Consider the following 17,061-nt stretch of genomic DNA (forward strand, 5'->3'; position numbering starts at 1 on the left):
ATACAGTCCTATGTTTAGAATATTGCAATAGTCAAACCTAGTAATTCAGGGAAGGAAGAGCTAATCTTTTTGCTAGTGCCGTAGCTGGATGCCATGCTTGTGAGTTGTGCCTGATTTTTACTGAATGCTTAAAAAAAAAATGTTCTGCAAGGACGTTTAAAACCGTCGGATAATAAAAAGTTCAGACAAATGGGAACACTATTTATAGACTGCTACATTGACGTAAGGCTTCATTGTGGACGCACAGTGAATTGAGATAAGTAGAAACTTTTAATAGTAAAGGCTTGTTAAAAAGGGATACCATTACACACACACACACACACACACACACACACACACACACACACGACTTATAGCTGATACCTACTAATAGAACCATGCTGATAAAGCCAAGTAAGACCATGGTATTTATAGATAGCAGGGGTATGTTTACAGGTGAGTAGATTATCTCCTCTTTGCAGCTGCTCCCCAACAATGGCTGTCGACCAGAGTTCTCCCTCCTTGCTCACTAAGCAGTAGCCCCCTGTTGTAACAGCACATAGCCCTGCATAAGCTACTTCCCCCAGCAAACTATAGAAAGGATAAGCGATTGGCAAGAACCAGAGATCTGAAGCCAAGGATTTGGTTGGTTATTGTATCAAGATATAAAACATAGTGCAGCCGTGTTGTGTTCTATGAGGCCAAGTCCATCCCCACCAACAGCTCTCCTGCTCCCGGTCAATGACTGAGGATTTGTTTAAGCCAAAGCTTTATGGGTGGCAATATCTCCCTCACATTTCTGCCTTTTCCCTTCTTTCTTTGGCCACTCAGCATCCTCAGCCTGCTTTCTGACTTGGACTAACTAGCCCAGAGCCTCATGCACCACTCACTGTCAATGGCACAAACAGCACTCACCAAACTGAGCTTTTTTTTGGGTTTTATTTTTTTGTAGCTGCACTCATTTGTGAATACTGTATGACTTGACCCTTCCCCTCAGTGGTTAGAATATCCATGATTTTTTTTTCCCTGATAGAAGTTCTGCCACTGGGAGGAAATAACAACAATAACAATATTATTAATTATATGTTGCCCGTCTGACTTTGTTGTCCCAGCCACTCAACTGCTCCCAACAAAATATTTTAAAATACAATAAGACATCAAACATTTAAAAATTCCCTAGACAAGGCTTACTTCAGATGTCTTCCAAGTCTGCATGTTTGTAAGCAGGCGCTGGTTAGAGCTAATTTTTAACTAGCTAGCTGTATGAAAATGAGAATCCTGCATTCTCATCGCCCTCCAGTGTTACCAAGAAACAGAAGCCAGGTAGATGAAGGAGTGGAGCTAAGAATTCAACATCAAGCTTGATTCTCAATGGCCAGTTGAGAATGCCAATGAGATTTAGCCCTTACCAACGGTGTCTCCAAGAGCACCCCTTTACATTTCCCCCAAAAGTGAATACAGTGGTACCTCGGGTTACATATGCTTCAGGTTACAGACTCCGCTAACCCAGAAATAGTGCTTCAGGTTAAGAACTTTGCTTCAGGATGAGAACAGAAATCGTGCTCCGGCGGCGTGGCGGCAGCACAAGGCCCCATTAGCTAAAGTGGTGCTTCAGGTTAAGAACAGTTTCAGGTTAAGTACGGACCTCTGGAACGAATTAAGTACTTAACCCGAGGTACCACTGTAGTTGCTTCTGACTTCTATCTTATTCTGCCTGTGGAGGCAGACTGACATTGGGGAAAACAGGAGAGAAGGGGAGGTGTGATGCTGATGTTAAGAATGGGCTTTTCTTTAGTTTTGGGTGTGAAAGCAATATAGGATGGGCAAAGAAGTATGCATTCTATGTATGCACATATTCTATGTGTGTTAGACTGGAACAGGAAAGTTATGAATAAGATGACTCAAGCAGTGGAGAAATGTGGCCAGTTGCCAATACAATTACATTCACAGGGTTCTGTTGTTTCAGAAGCAGTTACCTTTAGGATTCTAGAGCTCCCTTGCTATTAACTGATAATCCCATTTAAAAATTGAGTAATAGTGTCCTTGAAGATACCAGAGCCTATTTAGCTCCTGTCTAGAGACAGTTCACCCTCTTCAGGCATCTTTTGGGAATGGCATCTCAGATATTCCTTGCTGGGAAGAGAAGTCAGGAGTGAACAACCAAGATGGACTTGGGAATTTGACAGATGGAGAACAGAGGGATATTAATTGGAATGTAGCAAAGGCAGACCTCAAGAAGCACTGGAAACCCGAGCCATGCAAATAAAAGATCAATTGAATCTTTAATGATCTCAAATGACGAGCAACATATTTTCTTCTTCTCTCCAATAAATCCCCAAAGCCCCAGTCTCTTGGAACACAGTGCCCTCTAGCATAATTCTCAGACACATTCCAAACTGACTTGGGAAGGGAAATATATAATAAAGGAAACTTCTGCTCTGGTAGTGTTGGCAGCCTACTTCAGAAATAACTTATCAGCTTTTGAGAGTTGCAAGGTGCACATATTTCTTACTCTATGTTTATCCGTGTACTAATTACAACATAGCATAGATACAGCTGTGAATGGAAAAGTCTACAATTCAAAAATTTCATCTCCACTATGAACCCACTAGGTGTCCATAGGCAGGCAAGTGTATTCTGCTCTCATCTGTAATATAATAAAATAATGCTGGTCTCCCTTGCCAGGGTGAATGGGTTAAAGGATTAATAAATTCACATCCATCACCACCGTATATTGAAAGCACTATTATACCACTTTAACTGTCATGGAAAATCCTGGCAACTGTAGTTTGTTAAGGGTGCTGGGAATTTTAGCTCTGTGAGGATAGCACCCTTAACAAATTACAGTTCCCAGATTTCTACATTGACTGTGAAAGTAGTTGAATAGAGCTTTAAATGTACGGTGTGGGTGTGACCTAATATAGTGTATGGGAAGCACTTTGAATGCTAAAAGTACTACATACGTAAATACTGAGTATTATTGAGGCAGCTGTCTTAAGCACACTTACTTGGAAGGGAGCCTCACTGAGCTTGGCAGGAGACTGAGTAAACATGCTTATGATTGTTCTAAAGGGCTTGGGCAGGCACCTAGCTGAGATAAACAGTAGGCAAGTGTGGCCCCTTGGGAAAAATACCCCACATCTTCTGAGGTTTCATGTCCTCTGTACAATTTCATAGCAAAGCATATATATCCCCAAGAACTGCACTAGAGGGTTTTCAATTAATTATATAAGGCTTGTTTCAGATTATAGTCTAAGCAGGCCAGATAAGAGCTCATTATGCACTATGGGTTACTTTATCCTGGGGTGCAACCTCTTAGCCTCATCCGAGCAAGAACAAAGATAACTAGGGCTTCATTATTTGATGATACAGCACTATTTTAATTTTCTGACAAAGGATATATTTCATGTGACATGGTACACTCTAATTACAGGGTTTCTCCATCCTCCCGAAGGAGGTTGGAGAGGGGAAAATTGATCTGGGAGTTAAGCAATTGGTTCAAAGTCTACAAAGAAAGGTAACACAGAGAGGGAATTGCAATTTTGTTCTCTACTGATCCTGCCCCTATTGCAAAACATTAAGTGTGGATATAATGCTAACTTTTCTTGTTGTTACCATAGCTAATAGATTGGGGCAGGCTGAAAAAATTATATGCTCCCTCACTGCACACCCTGGCACCTCTGGAGCAATATCAAGCACACACCTTATCATGCCAGTTTCAAAGGACTGGTCTCATTTTCATTAAGGTTTATTAGATTTCTTATGTTCACTGTAAATGCCAAATGCAGGTTAGAACAATGTAAAAATACAATATTAAAGCCTATATTATCACACATATACAATATTAAACTTAAATCCTAATTGTGGCGTTTTGGGTGATGCTGCGATAATGCAGCTGTGAAAGTCCCCCCCTCAAAAAAGAAAAGAAAAAAGCCCCCTGCACTGCAATCAAACTTCAGTTGCAGTCTTGGGTATGTGGTGCCTATGGCAGTTTCTCGAGTTTGCGAATGTGCTCGTGGGCCATAAAAGGTTGGTGACCCCAGTTTTAGCAGCACAATGTAGGGCTAGCAATGCCTAAATCTTCTAAATCCCAATAATAGAGTTCTGACATCACACACAGTGGTCTAATGTGATTAATCACCCTGCCCTGTCTTTCCAGGATAATAAGGTTGCCTTGTTACATCTTGCATCTGACAGTTTCCTTTGCTGTGATTCTGTCTCTGCCATATGATCCCACAGGGGAACGGAGCAAAAGAATACAAACAATTCCTCCCCATAAATTGCAGAGAGTATTGCAATTGCTGAAATATGCACCAATATTAAGAGTTGGAAGATGATGGGGCTTTTCCAAACGCAGTTCTTAACAGCTGACTTTATAAACTCATAGCGAAAAGGAGGCTTTGAGTGGAACTTTTTTGAGCATTACACAACTCAACATCAAATAATGGTTTTCCAGAGCCAAGACAACATGCCATCATTTCTGCACTAGCACATTTGTTTACTGAGGAAAGAAATGTGACATTAATGTGTTGCGGCACTTTTTCCTTACATAAAAAGATAAAAAGGCACTTAAAATGGAATTCCTTTCTACTATCTCTAATTCAGAATTAGCTTGCACCCCATGAACATATCCACACATATAGGATTTAGCTATTTTCTCAAGGCACTCCTTGAGCTGTAAGGTTGTCATAGGTATCGCAAAGCAGAATTATTTGCATCTTCACTATATTTCAGTCCCCAGGATGCTTTAGGAGTAAACATGAGTTAAATTTAAATGAAAAGAACCAAAGTTGGTACATAGCATATACCATTCTTCTTGTGGCTTCCAGCCTGTTTCAAAGGTGTGATAAACACACAGAAAACCAGGTTTGACTAAGATGACCTGCATTAGCCCAGTTTTGACAGGATCCAGTTTCCACATGAAGGAAACTAAGTCAAAGCCTGGTGTGTGAAACATCCACCATGAATGGCGGATTCCCACTTGAGTTTTTCTTTAAAAACAAAAAGAAAAAAATCATAGACTTGGATTGCTAGAATAGGTTTTGTAGGAAAATTAACAAAATTAGACAGGTGCTCCGTCCAACCCCCATAAGAATGTAAGAAAAGCCCCATTGGATCAGGCCAATGGCCTGTCCAGCCAACAATCCTGTTCTCACAGTGGTCAACCAGGTTGAAATATACTCGGAGTCCTGTAGTGATTTCATGCTCTTCTTTGCAGCTTGTAAAACATTGATTTAATTGCCCCCCAAACCTCAGGCTTTTATATACATTATTTACACCATGAGTTCCATCTGACTGGCTGATTCTGCTTCCCTCCTGGAGCCTGATTGGTCTTTTCCTGCAGGCCAATCAGTTGTTGCATTCTGCAATCCTACCAGCCTAATAGGCTGATTAACTTCCTCCTGGAGCCTGATTGGTCTTCTCCTGCAAGCCAATCAGTTGTTGCATTCTAGGATCCTACTTGCCTATTGTTCTAGGATCCAAGCTTAGTATATAACACAGGTGCCCGCAGAAAGCCCGCAAGTGAGACATGAGCTCAATGGTACGCTGCCCACATGTGATTCCTAGCCACTGGTACTCAGAAACACAGGGCCTCTGACAGTGGAGGCAGAACACAGTCCTTGTGGGCAGTATACGTTGGTAACGTTGCAATCCATGGCTTTGTCTAATCCTCCGTTAAAGTCTTCCAAGTTGGTGGCCGCCATTGCCTTCTGGGGGAGTGAGTTCCAAGCAGGACATGAGTGCATCAGCACTCTCAACCACTTGTGATTCCCAGCAACTGGCATTCAAAAGCTATTTATCTGTTTATTGATTAATATCCCGCCTTCCTCCCCAAAGGAGGAAGAAGTGATAAACAATCTCTTTAAAACAATTTTCTTTAAACACAGAGCCTCCCAGAGCAGGGGGTGCCAATCTGAAAATATTGCTGGGGAGTTGGGTCCCACTCCACATATTCAATCAAAAGATTCTGTGCACACACACTATTTGAATGTCAATTTCCATCAACTTGGCTGGGACCCTCTTAAATATTTTACACTGTGGGGATAATGATGAAGGGACCTTGGGCCCTAGGATTTGGCTCTTGTGTCCCAGGGTGGCTTGCAAAGCATGTCCTATGGGGTGGGATGGGCAGCACTGTGGACCAGCTATGGGAGCAGTCATAGGTGCCACTCCCTGGGGCCCTGGGTGCCCGAGCACCCACAAAATTCTCCATAAAGAGGCCAGGCCCCCACGAATTTCGGTGCCAGGGCATGCATGCTGCGTGGCCCTCACAGCCCCAGGCACCCACGGTCGCAGGGCAAGCTGGCATTCCTGGGAGCAGTTCTGTGCCCACTTGGCTCGGTCTTTGGGACGCACAGTCAGTCCTGCTGCCTCTTGGCAGCCTCTCCTTCCAGCAGTTCTTGGCGACCTGTTGGGTGGGGATGAGGCGGCGGTGGCCGGAGGCTCCTTTGCAGCGACAGGTAGCAAGAAGCACGTCCCGATTAACCTATTCTCCTCCTCCCCGTTCCTTTTCCGCGCGCACCAGGCGGCTCCTCTTGCCAGAAATCCCGTTCGCAGCCCCCCAGCCAGCGCATACAGTGAACGCACACATTATTCCCTATATGGAGCTGAATGCCTTGCAGCGACCCCGCCTCCAGAGAGGTTGAGTGGTGGTGCTTTTTTTTTTTTTTTTTTGGTAGCCGCTCCCCTTTTCCTGAGGGATGAGGTAATGCGGGGCTCCGATTGGTCCGGGGGGCGGCACCCCAAGAGCCCGAGAGGGGCGCGATCAAGGCTATAACTCCCCGCAGCAGCCGAGAGCGGAGAAGGCAGAGAGGCGCTCAGCGGGGTTCGAACTCGTGCAGGAGAGAATCGAATTTCTGTTGAGAAGGGGTGGAAGGAAACGCAGCAACAGAAAGTCCCGCAAGATCCAGCGTGCAGTCTCTTCTTCGCCGCCGCCGCCGAAAAGTAGAAGAGGGAGGCAGGGGGCTGCAGAAAACGCAACAGTTTTGCAGAGACCCTCCACCCTTTCCCGGTCCGTGTGAGAGAGTAACTGTTCGGGCAAAGAGCATCAGCAGCATGTCCGGGTGCGTGCTGAGCCTTCTCATGCTGCTCTGCAGCTGGAGCCTGAGTGACTTGCTGGTGGAAGCTTGTACCTGCGTCCCAATTCACCCTCAGGATGCTTTCTGCAACTCTGACATTGGTAAGTGTACAGTTCCCTCTGCAGTCGTCCTGCCCCCCCCCCCGCTAACGGGCAGCATTATTGGCTCCTGGGGACTTCTTAAACTCCCTGGTGCCATAGATTTGAAGAACCGGTGGTTGCTTTTGGAAAACGCACGCAGGTGTGCCTGTGTGTTGATGCCCATCGTTTTAACTCTAAGCACTGCACAGTACTGAACCGGTGGAGTCTCAAAGCAAAGCCATTTGACTGAGACGTGCTGTCGGAACTCTCAGTGACACAGACCTGCTTTGCAAGAGAGCTAGGCGGTTTTGCAAAATTCTAAGCCAAACCTCCCCGTTGCGTTTCCTTTTCTTCCTCCTCTCTTATATGCTCTCTTTCTTATACATTGTACGAGTGGAGTTCACGGTTGCTTGCGGTGTTATGAAGTTTAGTGATATTCAGAAAGTTCTCTGATCCAGTGTGAGCTGATTATGTCAGGGCTCAGTTTCCGGAAGAATTAGGAAGGAAAGCAGCTTCAGAGCATACCAGAGGGAGCCTAGCACATTTGATGGATTTCAGCAGTTCCAGAGAAGGAGAATGAATAATGCACTTCCGGATCTGCCAATCCTTTGATGTTCTACCCAACCTGACTTCAATTAAACTATGAAATGCAGTTAAAAATAAAGGGGAGAACTGATCTAGATTTCAGTAATGTATGTTTACACTTCTCTCTGTGTTGGCATATTCTTGAAGAAATATTGTAGATAAGTATTTAAAAAACACACCTTAAGGTACAATGCTTCTCATAATCACAGAGTCTTCTAGGGCGGGAGGAAAAGTACAGCATGGATTTATAGGCTATAGTAACAGACTGTGAAACTGGCTTCTTTCCTACATAGACAAAAACAAAACTGAAGGTGTGTGTGCAGCCAAAATGTCCTTTATACTTGCTCAAGTAGCTGGGTTAGTGTCAAGCAAATACTAAAACAAGAACACGGGACAAATTCTCCTTCTCGAAGGGCCTGTGCCCAGCAACTTGAAAATAGTGTTATTCACAGCAATTAGTCACAACTGTATTTATGGGCTCCTCATTCTCATAATGTTGAGTGCAGTGCCAAGGAAAAGACATTGCAGGCTTTCTGTGCAGTGTGATTTGAACTGGGCAGGTTCATAAATTGTGTTGTGTTTTCAGGCAATCAAAGCAAAAGAAGTGTGGTACTTGGCTTTCTGAAATCACTATGTGTATTCTGTATATATGCACAATTGTCACAAGGGAGAGAGGAACAAGTTAAAGTGGCTCATTTGTAAATGCTTTGCGTAGTTTTCCTTCTGAAATATTTAGTTCATAAGCACCCTGACTTTTTACAGTCAACCAGTGGAGTAATAGTGCACTCCTCCTCCGTCTGATGTGGTGCTATTAACTGACCACATATAGCCACACTTGGTCTCTCATAGTCTATTGCAACAGTTTTGAAACTTTTTCTTCTGGACACTCACAAGACAATTCTGTGCTTAGCATCCCCCTTAGCGGCTTGAAATGGATCTCAGTAGTCCCCTAGCTCCTTGTGCTGCACTGTTATCCCAGAACAATTACATGAGAGGCTCATCCCAAGACTTTTGTGATGCTCATGGTTGCAGTTTGACCCATAGTGATAGTGGCCAATGTGGTGTCCTCCAAATGTTATTTAACTATGACCCCAATCATTGACCATGTTGGCTGGGGCTGATGGGGCTCTGCGTTGGCTACTCCTGAAAATAGCTTGAAAATGGCATGTCTAGTATATATGCCCACGGTCATTATGTCCAGATAATAACAGGCAAAGGTTGTTATCTCTGAGTGACATTTACTGCTGAGTTGGGGATTATGTGGCCCTCCATATATTGTTGGAATACAGCTCTCATTGGCCTCAGCCAACATGGTCAGTGATCAAGGATGATGAAGAGTACTGCAGTAATCTCACAACATCTGGAGGGCTGCGGGTTACACCCCCTCCTGCTTTACAGAAAGGCAAAAAGCTGTATGATAAAAGTGGTGCCCTCTCTAGATCCGTTCTGGTAGTGCGGATCCCTTTATACTGCAGATCCAGATAGCTGTAGGGTGAGTGGCTGTGCAAAGGCATCCATCCATGTGGTGGTTTGACAATATGTTTAATACTCCACATAAGTGCTGCCACTTCCTTTGGGGGGTGAATTACTTGCATGGTATGCTAAACATGCTGGTGGAGCAACCAAGTGGTGAAAGCATTTACATGGACCTGAACAGGCATGGAGGTGATACTACCTCCACTTTAAGCTTTTCACACCTGAAGGTGAAATGATGCTCCTTCTGTGTACTGGAGCTCTCTCTCTCTCTCTCTCTCTCTCTCTCTCTCTCTCTCATGACACACACAAAGAGGGAGGCAGGAAAATGGCCTCTCTTCCAAACTATGCTGTAACTGCTTCATATTGTTTCCTAGTAAAGCTGGTCCTGAATGCTGAGATGGAAAAGGTTTTATAGATATGGATTGATATGGAAAACTCTGCTTTTTTCTCTCTGAATGTCATTCTAAGTAGTTAGCCTATAACTCCCACTGAAAGTTAAAAATAAAATAAAAATAAAACTAAAGAACGAGGGTTAGAGATTTTAGCCAAGTCCATTTATTCATGTCTAGTTTAGGTACTATGTTGGGAACGGAAAGCCAAGAAAAACTTTGCATGTTAAAAAAGTGCTGGGAGAGTTGCAATTTTACTTAAATAATTTTAGATTGGAAAATCCTGCAAATGGACAGCTCAAAGTTCACTGGAAGATTTTTAATGCTGCTCCTTTCTTTGTGTTGTAGGAGTAGGCAGATCAATTTAGAGGCCACTGCCATTGAGAGTTTGCATTTTTCTGAAAATGGGAATACTTTCAAAGCTCATTTGTGTGCTCTTCCACGTGCTTCTAATGTACTGTGATGCATGAGATTGTATTGTTCTCTTACTCATAAATGCTGTGATTTCTCAGCGTACTATAAATACTGGTGTTTACGTGGGAGCAAAGAGGGTAGAATTGAGAAGGTGCATCTGGAAGTGTGAATAACAAGCGTGATTTTGGCTGAAGTGAAAATTAATAAGTACGTTTTGGATTAGCTCTACCGCTGGGTTTGCTTTCACAGTAAAGGGGTTGGGACAAGACACAGGGAACAATCCAAACTCAAGTTCTGCCAGGATGAGTGAAGTGTGGACTAGATGGACCTCTGGCTGAGCTGGAAAACCACTCCAACTCATACTTTCTAGGCATGGGACAAGCAGAAGTGGGGACGAGCCCTGAATTTTTTATGGCATATCAATAGATATGTGTTTTAAACTCACTCTGTTAAATGAAGCATGAATCTGCTCCAGCCATAGTAACAAATTATTCTAGTGACTCAAAGATAACACAGTCTCTTAATTGTTGATGGTGTGAATAAGCTCCTAGTAGGCAGACTCTTTGTGTTAATTCAGTGTCAAATTCTGAATTATCTACATTTTATTTTTAAATCATAGCTTCAGAATTGGAGTTAGTTGCAAGCTGAACTGAAACTGGGGCAGAGTGTAACTTTTACCACAAAGTGTAAACACTAGAGAAGAGCATATAAAGTGGAAGATTAACAGGATTTCCAATACTAAGAGTCTATTTTTCGTTTTAAACATGTCTTATCCACAATGCTGAGAAGCACACTGTGGTCTGTGAAGGGCCAAGTCCTTCAGTCAACTACCAGCCCTGCCAGCATCTCTTTAGTAAACACTGCCATGCTCCTGAAGAGCCAAAAGAGGAAGAATTGGATCCAAACTTCTAGCTGACGAAGACATAAGTGTTTCCATGGAGACTTGTAGCAGTGTACCAGAGCAGGGTTTAGGCAGACTAAACTACATGCTGGTTGATAAAACAAATTGTGTATGTGTAATAGAGTGGGGAGAAGAAGGTTTTTTAGGCTTGGCAGCAACTCCGTACAGCTCTTCAGATTCCTGGCAAAAATGCATGTCTTAGGGAGGAGTCAGTGCTGCAAGAACAGGTGCTTCAGAAAAGGCTGCCAGGACAGATCTGTTCACATTGTTCCTGTGACTCTGCAAGTCAATGAAGTAGTTAGGAAGCATCCTGGAAAACGTTTTCTTTTTCTTTTAAAAAAGGAAATGCTAATGTGGTTTCAGAAGGAGCTGGATAATGCTTGCATCTTGTAAAAACACACACACACACACACACACACACACTTGCTTGAATTCAGGTACTAGGGTGAGCTCATTCATTTCTTTGTACTGGTGTATGACAGCAGCCTATAAGAGGGCAGTTGTGATGGCAGTGGTGAAAGGCAGTTCAAGTTCTATGGAGTCATAGTGACACCAGCATCAGAGGAAGGGAAAAGGTGATTTTGGATGCAAGAAAAGGGAGGAACAGGAAGTATCCAGCCTAGCCAAGGTCGTCTCCTCCCTCAGAGCAAAATCTTGCCTCTCCTCTAACCATACTTAAATTAGGATGGCAACAGGACTGTCATAAATAAAAATATATCCATAGTTGGGTCTATGGAGAGTCCATGTTGCCACAACCGAGTACCAGACTGGACAAGAGCTAGTTATGACAGTCTAAGGTCCACCATAGCCATCTTAAATTGTATCATAGATTTACTCTTGTTTGCTACCATATTTGGGCAAAACTGTCCTACAGGAAATTGCCAATTTAAGTTCAGACTGGGCTTTTTAATTGGATCCTTGCAGCTTATTTTGAATAACAGGTTATTATTGTTTGCTCCTAAATTATGTCCTAAATAGGCAAAATAGAAACAGTGATTTACAGAGAACAATAAGAAGATCAGAAGGGACCATGCCTGGGAAATGAGGAAAGTTGTAGTTATGATACCACAGGTAATTTCCTATATGGAAGGACTTTCACTGAGGGAGCATTCAGAAATGGGACCCTTCATTACAGTCTAATACTGTATAGGCCAGAAAGCAATGTTTGCTCTTTATATGGTTTTACACTATGGTTTTATACCAGTCTTGTGTGCGTTTATTTGGAAGTAGGGATGGGTGAAACTGCCAATTTCAGTTTCTCTCAGATTCTTATTTTTTCTAATCATAGGGTTGCTTTCAACTATGTTTGACTCAGAGTAGACCCATTGAAATTAATGGACCCAAGGTAGTGATAGTTTGAAAAAGAGAGGACATGACATGAGAGTATTCTGTGAGCCTGACAAAATAGCTTTGCTGCTTCTGCCCCTCAAAGGACACACATTTTGATTCCTCTTTTTGTTATTTTATGTGGAATAATGGAGACAATTGCTTTGTCTCCCCTTACAAAGCTGTGATCATTCCAGCAGGCATGTTGTGCTTTTCGTTGCACTTTTTAAAACCTTTTTTTGCATGAGAAGCAAGAATTATTCAGATTGCTAAATGCAGCATATCTGTATGTTTGGAGAGACCCTCCCCACTTCCTTCTTTCTGATAAAATGCTACAAGTATCTCACTTCACTATTCCACCTGCTACCAACACCCCAATTACACTTAGATAGAAAAATGTCCTATGGCTACACCCTTTCCCCAGCCTTTTCTGACTAAAACTTAACCAGTTTTAATAAACGCATGAGCATATGTCTCATGTTATGCAAGGAATTATCTGATGTAATGGGTGGATACTATTGGTCCCTGTTCATCTCAAGAGTTTTGATGTCTAAAATCTTAACTCTTCTTCCTCTCGAAATAAACTTACCCCTTCTGCATGAGTTTGCTGTTGTATAATGCAGACACCACACCCTTCTATATGGCCCTGCAACTCAGTTCAGCACCCCTGTTGACATTGTTTAGCAGGGAGCCTGAGTAATCCTAGTGGAGGCTCGTACTCAGTGGAGAACAGGATGCTGGATCAAATGGCCATTGGCCTGATCAAGTAGGTTCCTAATTTCTTAAGTTAACCTCCATCTGCCCTTAGCCAGCCCCACTTGCCTGCCAGGGAGTGGAGCTACCTGTCAACCTCCTCTTCCTTACTCACAGAATTACTTCTGTGAGTTCTACAAACTCAGCAGGGAAAAGGGTGGGGACTGGACTAAAATTAGTTGCCTCTGCATTGTCATTGGCTCTGGCTCCACCTGCTGTTGGTATTCTTGCCTTCTGCCCCTCTATTCCTAATGGGCACCAACCATCACTAATGCACTTCCAATTATATGTACATACTTCTGTTAGTTTGGAGTTATTTGCTTCCTGAAAAAAAAGCTCTCAAATGATATTTCTGTTAAATCTTCAGGAGCTGATTAGTCAACCAACTTCCCAGGCAGAATTCTGGGTCACAATCAGCTGGTGTCTTTAGATGTGTTACAAGGTATTTATTTATTTTACAAATTGGCAAACTGCTTCCCAGCCTGAGGCTATCAAAGTGCTGTACAACAGGCTATTCCATTCAACAGCAAAGTATTCTGCGGAAGAGAAGGATACAACCTTCCCCAACCTGGTGCTCTCCAGATGTTTGGGACTACAACTCACATCAGCCCCAGCCAACATGGCAATGTTGTAGTAAAACATCTGGAGGATACCAGGTTATTGAAGGCTGGTTTAGCAGCCAAGAGAAGTGGTTGAGTGACAGCTACAGAGGCTGGCCTGGGGATTTGAGAACACTTGGTGCCTTGTGGAATTTGGCTTGTAATTTGTTACTAGTCCAAATGTTTTTCTTCCAAAAATGCGATAGAAGATTGTGTGTATTACAGTATTTCATAATGCAATTCTGAAGGGTTCTGTTAGTATCTAGTTACCACGGCACATGCTTACTCCAGATCTCCTGTGGGAAGTAAACTCCTCAAAACCTCAACATGTGCAGAAAGACAGATGTTCTAGTTTTGACTCAGGGTTCTTAGTTCCAACTGAGAAAGAGTTTTCTTCCATTTCCTTCTTTTGTGCTCTCCCTGACTGCTCCCTAGTTGGCACTGACTTCTGTCATACTAAATGAGACTAACTATGAAAGTGTGTGTGCAATGTATGTACAATAAATGTCTATTGATTTCATTAGCTAGTTTTATTTACCTCCATAGGGAACCTTCACTGTTTCACCTACATGTGTGTGAGAGTAATCCTTACAATAGCCCAGTGAAGCAAGTCACTATTATCTCATTAATGCCACCTAGTGAATACATGACAGAGATGAGATTTGAACCAAAGATTTCCTGGTGCCCATCTCACTTTTGAGCTACACCAGCTTCTCATATCCTTTTTCCTTATTGCAAGAAACCAATTGCAACTGCCTTGTAGGATACATTTATTTGTGTGGAAAACCTGTTTTTGCCTAACTGGAATTTGTCCTTGAATTCTGATAATGCCTCTTGCCTGTCAGAATATAGCATAGATAGGTGTATGTGTAGAAAACTAGCCTATTATGCAAATATAAAATTAACACTTGTTGCTGCATCCATTTTTGCCTCTGTCCCCAACTCTGCCATGTGGCCCTCAGAAGGTTGCCCAGAGGGAAATGTGGCGCTTGGACTGATCAAGGTTTCCCAACCTTGCCTTTATGGAGTCCCTCCTTGCAACACATGGAGATTTTCCAAACTGACTGTGAATGTGGAAGCACTTGTTCCTTGAGAATAGGCAAAACTGGTTTGATCAGGCCTGCAGAAGCTATGGTCCCCCAGATGTTGCTGGAGCACAACTCCCATCATCAGTGGCAATCAGCCATGTTGGCTGGCACTGATGGGAGTTGGAGTTGCTCCAAAGTGATGTGAAGAATGGGCAACAGAAGTGGAATTAAAATAAATGGAATCATCAGCAGATCTCTTAGAATATCTAGGAAATAGAAACATAGGTAAAGGGACCCCTGACCATTAGGTCCAGTCATGACCGACTCTGGGGTTGCGGCACTCATCTCGCTTTATTGGCCGAGGGAGCCGGCGTACAGCTTCCGGGTCATGTGGGCAGCATGACTAAGCCGCTTCTGGCGAACCAGAGCAGCGCATGGAAACGCCGTTTACCTTCCCGCTGGAGCAGTACCTATTTATCTACTTGCACTTTTGTGCTTTTGAACTGCTAGGTTGGCAGGAGCAGGGACCAAGCAACGGGAGCTCACCCCATCGCAGGGATTCAAACTGCCAACCTTCTGATCGGCAAATCCTAGGCTCTGTGGTTTAACCCACAGCGCCACCTGCATCCCTAATAGGAACATAGAAAGCTGCAAAATACAGAATCAGGCCACTGGCACATTCAGGCAAACTATTGCCAACTAACAGCAGCCCTGCCTCCATAGGCCTTCATGCAGAGGCTTTCCCAGCTACCTGGGAGCCTTTAATTGGAGACACCTGGACCTTCTACTTGCAAACATGTCTATTGCAATCTCCCATAAAGGTAAAAAACCCACCCCAACTTATTTTATTCAGATGTGTTTCCAAAAGCAAAACTGGATAAGCAAAGATGGCATTTTCAAGGCAGCATGTTCCATACTGAGCCTGCCCTAGCAAAGCTCTGATCACCTACTTCCTTAAGACCTCTCTCTGTGGAAGGCTCGCCTTACATTCCCTTTTTAATGTGTTCATAATTGCTTTAATTAAAACAAGCAGTTTGAAATAAGTCTGTTTTGCCCCAGTTGAACTAAGTCTGTTTGAAGTTGATTTTCCTGTCTGCACACGACTTCAAAAAGTTCAAGGACAAGAACCCAAAATATGACAGCATCTGTTTTATACCTGCTGATCCCCCAAACAACCCTAGCAACCAGTAACGGATCAAGGAGGGAAGTTTCTGCATACTGCCTCCAGTATTGCAGCATGAGAATTGCAACATAGGAAGAATCCCTACTGGATCAGGCCCAAAGCCCATCCAGTCCAACATCCTGTTCTCGCAGTGGCCAATCAGATGCCTATAGGGAGTCTACGAACCTGCCACGAACACAGTAGTGCTCTCCTGCTTGGTTTTGTTCCCCAGCTACAGGTGTTCAGTGGAATGCTAAATAGCTTTTCTTCTTTTAATGCACACCACTTAGAAATGCTAATGATTATGCAGTATATAAATGCCTTAACCAACCAACCAAATAAAATGATGCCTCTGATACTGGACTTAGTACATAGCCACCAGGAACAGTAACCATTAAGAGTCTTAACCTCCCATGAGGTCTTTCCAATAGGGGTCAGTAACTCTGGTGGTGTGCCCTGCCTCCTAGTTACCAATGCAGAATATGTACGGTGTGCGAAGGGAATGGTGGCTGTACCAATCTGTCATGCTGGCTGTCAACTTTGGGTGACCGGGGAAGCTTTGACCCTCCCATTACCCTCCATCATCTGTAAAACTAGTCAATGACTGAACATCATTTTACTCTTACTAGAAATCTGCAGGTAAAGAAGTGCTCAGTTAGTTCAAATCCATTTGTGTACTTTAGCATCTCACACAGATGTAGCATGGGATACACTACATCTTGGCACTCACTGCCCCTTTCAGATTGCCTGGTCACTAGTCTGGGATAATAAATAAAACCACAGATGGGAGAGTTCTATGTAATTCCTAGAGACACAAGAGACCCCTCATGGCCTTATGCCCTTTGCTTCCCTACGATCCCCTAGCTTTCCCCTCATGCCTCTATTTCTTCCTCTTTCCCTTAGACTTCTGCACTGCACTCCACTGGATACTCTGCCATTTTCTTCTACTATTGTACCTGGGAGTACATCACAATGAACTGACTGGGGCTTACTTCCCAGTAGACATTGTATAGCGTCACACAGTAACTCTCTTTTCTGTCATTTGCCCCTTGAGGCTACAAGGCTCAGTGCACGAAGTGACGCTTGGCTAAAAACAGCGCAATATTTTTCACAATGCTGATGATTTTCTATACTCAGCAGTCCTGCTGCTGACTGGGTGAGATTCCAGGACATGCTTAGAAATGAGACAGAGGCCTCTTGAGTTCTGTAGCAGTAAAATTAATGTTGACCATGAATAGTCCAAATTCCTGATGCTGTTTACACAAGCCCTTTCTAGAGAGAACAGTACTC

The 17,061-nt window shown here is 43.4% G+C and overlaps 2 protein-coding genes across 5 annotated transcripts in view; one reads left to right on the forward strand and one right to left on the reverse strand.

The window, feature by feature from the left end:
* SYN3 (synapsin III) overlaps positions 1-17,061 on the reverse strand; it is a 214,478-nt gene that overhangs the window by 96,365 nt on the left and 101,052 nt on the right. The gene's annotated exons all lie outside the window — the stretch shown is intronic.
* The window catches only part of TIMP3 (TIMP metallopeptidase inhibitor 3), a 46,399-nt gene continuing 36,028 nt past the window's right edge, over positions 6,691-17,061 (forward strand). Inside the window, exon 1 of the mRNA XM_079993125.1 lies at positions 6,691-7,159. Coding sequence (XP_079849251.1) covers positions 7,036-7,159 — 124 coding nt within the window. The 5' untranslated portion in view covers positions 6,691-7,035. The remainder of the gene's footprint in view (positions 7,160-17,061) is intronic.

The sequence above is a fragment of the Podarcis cretensis genome (genome assembly GCF_951804945.1).
Source record: "Podarcis cretensis genome assembly, chromosome: 10".
In the NCBI taxonomy this organism is placed as follows: domain Eukaryota; kingdom Metazoa; phylum Chordata; class Lepidosauria; order Squamata; family Lacertidae; genus Podarcis; species Podarcis cretensis.